Source organism: Theobroma cacao, chromosome 5 (genome assembly GCF_000208745.1).
Source record: "Theobroma cacao cultivar B97-61/B2 chromosome 5, Criollo_cocoa_genome_V2, whole genome shotgun sequence".
In the NCBI taxonomy this organism is placed as follows: domain Eukaryota; kingdom Viridiplantae; phylum Streptophyta; class Magnoliopsida; order Malvales; family Malvaceae; genus Theobroma; species Theobroma cacao.
In genome coordinates, this window is record NC_030854.1 from 25733271 (window position 1) to 25738443 (window position 5173).

At 37.6% G+C, this 5173-nt stretch overlaps 1 protein-coding gene across 1 annotated transcript; it reads right to left on the reverse strand.

Annotated features, from left to right (window-relative positions):
• LOC108661877 lies at positions 1782-4016 on the reverse strand. Its single transcript, XM_018120761.1, has 2 exons — positions 4010-4016; positions 1782-3296 (listed from the first exon to the last, which is right to left on the reverse strand). Exon 2 carries the CDS (start codon positions 3288-3290, stop codon positions 1887-1889), a length of 1404 nt encoding a protein of 467 aa, XP_017976250.1. The 5' UTR covers positions 3291-3296; positions 4010-4016; the 3' UTR covers positions 1782-1886.

Sequence of the window (5173 nt, forward strand, 5' to 3'; positions counted from 1 at the left end):
TCAATTCAGGCTCGGTATATATGCATGATATGACATGCAACTTATCCGACTACCGCTTAAATGCGGTGCTGACCTAATTCGGCCTATTACCCGATTAAATTACTAACGCGTCCAATTTAATCTCAAATTAATTTTTTTCAGTTTCTATACCTCAATTGCACCCAAATTGACTTAATGTCCCTCGGTGTGGTGCAAATTATCAGTCCTGATAGCAAATTACGAAAATACCCCTAATGGGTAAAAATTCATATTTTTGCTCCAAAAATTTCCATTATTTTTCTAGACTCATAATTCATCATTATTCATCATAATTCCTCAAATAAACATCAAGATCATCAGCCAATATTCCCCTAGAAAATTCAGCCAATAATGGTAATGGAGGAAAATAAATTCTTTTCTTGTTGTTTTGTTCCTAAATATGCTAAACTAACTTAAAACACTAACATAACTTAAAATCAAATTAATCTAACAAGTTTCTCTCTCCTAACCCATTTTTCCAGAATTGAATTCATCCTCAAATCACATGATTCAACCATGGAAAATGATGGGAAATGCATGGGAAAGGTAAAGCACAAGTCAAAATCAAGAAATTTTACCTTTGGTCACTTGTTTCCTTGAATTTTCACCAATTTTTCCTTGAATTTCTCCCCCTAGGTTTTTGTTTTTCTTTTCCCCTTTGTTTTCTTGCTATGGCCGGCCATAATGAAGAGAAAATGGTGGTGTGGGCTGATTTTTATAGTTAAATAATATAATAATCTAAACTTGCCACATGTCACTACATTATTGGTCCATTTTTTAAATTCTTATCTTTTAAGCTTTAAATCTCCACCACACATTATTCCTTAAAATATCCATAACTTAGATAAAATTCTCAAACTTATCCAAAGTCTTGGTGAAGTAATTTTTGATATTTACACTTTTGCCCCCGTAAAAATCAAAAATTACATTTTTGCCCCAAAAACTGAAAAATTGCCCATAGACATATTTTTTATCCCTTATACTCATATCATTCTCCAATTTGTCAAATGTGATCTAAATTCTCTCAAAATCTCAAATTTTGTCCGCAGATGGAAAAATTACAATTTTACCCCTATATAGTGAAAATTCCGATTTGACTCCGAATTGATCCTCGAACTCCTAATTACCATTTTGAGTCATCCCTGAACTGTGAAACTCTTAATTTCACCTTAAAATTCCTATTTGAACTAGTTCGAGGCTTAATCGACTTAATGATACCATTAGGGGCAATATCGTCTTTTAACGATTTCTCGAACTTCCTAAATATACAAACATTCTATCGAGCATGTGAATGATATTATAATTATTTTACAAAGCAGGGTTTGACAACACTACCCCCCTTAAAATAAAATTTTGTCCTCAAAATTTCACTTATTAACTCAAAGAAAAGGCGGGGTATTATCTTTTATTCGATGCTCAACTTCTCCTGTTATCTCCTTTATAGGGAATCTTAATTCACTAAAAATCATTCTTTATTTTAGTTAATCACAATATCAACCCCACATATGTGTATATGCTTTATAATCCCATTTATGCATCCAAGATCTATCTTGATTTAATCATCGCATACGATGCAGTATCATAATTCCTCAGAGTCATCCCTTTGTCCTTAATCATCTTTCGTGCCTCTATATTGCTTTGTATCCTTCTTGTATTTCGACATCAATTTATTGCTTAAGATTTAAGTTCATTTGAACTTTGTATACCTCAAGTATTTTTGAGTTCTAATTTCCACAATATAGTAAGAAATTCTTACAACCATATTCCATATGAACTCATTTACTATATTATTCTTGAAACCTTTATTTACACGTCCATCACTTGGTATTTACATCCCCTATCACTATTTTACACCTTCGTCTAACTTTTCACTCACTTTCTCCAGATCGGACTCGTGCTTCATCTTCCGTTACAGCGAAAACTCTTGTTGAAGAACGAGTCAATGGCCTCAAAGGTGGTTGTGCTGGGGTGTTGCTACCCATTTCAGATCGTACAGTTACCCCCTGCCTCGGGTGTACTCCAGAGGAATCTCTCCTCTGCATATCCGTATGAGTTAGTGGGGATGGAGCAGCTACTGTAGCCCGTCCTAACTGTGGGCAGTCACTCCTAATGTGGCCCGGCTGGTCACAATGAAAGCATCTTATGCCCCAACACTCCCCAACATGATATCTCCCACATTTTTCGCATTTATTTAAACCTCCAAAACTCTTCTCGGAAGTACTACTCATCCCAGACCTGCTAAATCTCGGAGGTCTCTGCTGTAACTGTGAAAGTGGGGGTCGAGGAGATATCACCGGAACAGAAACAGTACTCTCAGAAGCAAATGTGTCCTTACCTCTTTTGGGCAGTTGACTAGAGGATACATTCGGGTTTCTCCTCTTTGCAAACTCAGCTCGCATTCTCCGATTTTCATTCGTGAGTTTTTCGGCCCTTAAAGCCATCTGTACAACTTCTTTATGAGGCTCCCGGCCTGTCACAGTCATCCTCTCTCTGATCTCGTTACGGAGCCCTTCTTCAAAATAACTAGCTTGATCTTGCTCAGACTTCACCAGGTCTGGCACATATGACATCAGCTCGTTAAAACGAGCCTCGTACTCTTCTATGGTTAAATTCCCTTGTTGTAAACTTAGGAATTCTCTCTTCTTCTCTTTTTGATGAAAGTAGGTGTAGTATTGACCGTCGAATTCTTGTAGGAAGTCTATCCAAGTCAACGAAGTAATGGAACGTGATTTTACCGAGCTCCACCATGTACGAGCCCTCTTCTCTAGTAATCTTGTGGCCACCATTAACTTCATATCATCATCCAATTTCATATCCACAAATGTCTCCGTTACCTGAGTAATCCAATCTTTAGCTGCGGTTGCATCCAAATCACCAACAAAAGAAGTGCAACCCAGCTGCCTAGCTTCCTTAAGCTTTTTGGAAATGGAGACATCTGGCACTGGTGGTGGAACAAGAGGTGGTGGTGGTGGCACTGGAGATACTGCTGGGGGAACAGTATGAGGGACTCGACCAGCTTGAGCTTGGCCCATAATGACATTAAGAAAAGCTGCTAATGCCTGGACTGCCTCAAGAGACATGGCATGAACACCAGGAGTAGCAGTAGGTGGTGGAGGAGGTGGAGGAATCTCAGTAGGCTCAACAGCAGGTGCTGCTCGAAAAGTAGGTGCAGCAGACTCCCTTTCCACGGGATCTGGCTGACTAAGTCTAGCACGGCCTCTTCCCCTCCCTACTGACCTATAGAGAGGTGGACGCCCACGTCGAGGAGGCATGGTACTCTACAATAAGAAATGGAATAGACTTAGATGACTTTAAATTCTATATGCAACTAACTCGATATAACCTAACTTAACTTGACTTACTTAACTTAACTTAACTTGGGCCACGCAGTGTCAGTGTGGATTTCTTAAAACAACTTTAAAATCAAAAACTTTGAAATCCAAAGCTTTAAAATCAAAATCTTTGATCTTTAAACCATGCTCTGATACCAATCTAATTGTCACGACCCGGAACTCCCATCGAGCCCGTGACAACCGCCGCGACGTCCCGATAAGCACTCATTACCCCGAATGCCGATCGAAACCCCGCAAGGCTTAGCATCAACTTCCGCATCTCCCCGGTGAGCGACAGTTATTAAATCTCGCATTTCAAGAAATCATAAGTTGTTTCCAACTCAAAACAATAAAAATATTATTTTCTAGCTCACTGGGGCATTTTCGTCATTTTTTTTTTGAAATTTCGAAATCCGAAAAAATGTAATATGTAAGTGGAAACACATATTTCATGATTTAAATTAAATTTTGAAGTCTAAAACATTCGTTTAAAGTAAAATTATAGCTATTTGAATATAATAAAAACATTAAATAAAATATTCTATTTTCTTAAAACACAATATTTTCAAAGTCTTCCTAAAATAACTTTTGTAGCGTAAGAGTAAAATAAATTTATTCATATAGTAATAAAGATAATTAAAGTATGAAATTTCGTTTACAGTGACACGTGGGCCCCCAACTAACCAAGAAGGTGTAGAGCTACGAACCCTTACTTCCTATGATGCAACTCCGAGATTAATTCTCGTCTTAATCAACTATCAACAAACTGTCCTGAGCCTGAAAAATGGATAGGAAGAGGGGTGAGATTAAATAATCCCAGTGAGTAAACAATTACCATCAAAAGCATCTAAAGCCGAGTAGATGGAGACAATATAAAAACGTTATATCTCAATAATGTTCATAACACAAAATTCGTTTCAATCTATACCAAATAATTTCTTTTCATCAAAATTTCCCCGACTTATGAATTTTTTTAAACTTGGCCCCTGCCAATATCATTCTCGCGGGTACCTTCGTCAAGGTATCCCACTGAGACCGCCAAGGCTGTTCAATGACCCATACCCATAAACATGTTTTCACATCTGACACACAGCCGTTCCTTGGCGTTGGCTGAGTCTCACTCTCACGTGGTGGCCCGAACGTGAGGTGCACTCAAATCATACCTCAGGAGATACTTCACCCAACATCTCCCCCCGGAGGTAAGTATATAATTGAGTTACCGTGCCCCTCTCATAGGCAGTCCACGGAAACCCCCACCACTGCAGTGACCGTTTAATATACCACCAGACCCATAAAAATTCCAGTAGCATAATATGGCGAATAAAATTTAATCCAGTCTACCGAGACCAATCCAAAATTGTTCATATATTTCATGCCAACCCCAAAAATTTAGCCATCATGCTACCATAGTGTCATAAGCCCCAATTTCAATAACATATAAAATCATAAATTTCAACACAGTCTCCATATACTCAATTTTCCCAAAACAATATTTGATTTCAAAACCAGTATAAATCTCATTTTTATTAAAAAACATTTTAATTGGAAAACATAATATTTTATAATTTAAATTCACCATTCAATAAAAGCATCAAACAAGTATAATTACTCTAGATATTTAAGACGATAAATTGTCCACTCACAGTTCTAGGAGTCGATGTACTCCTAATCCCAGTCTTCAAGCACAATTTTGGTACTTTTACCAGTGTAATTTGCTCACCACCTATCCACAATGTACAATACATAATTCACCACATCAATGCTTGACCATTATAAAATCAATTCAGGCTCGGTATATATGCATGATATGACATGCAACTTAT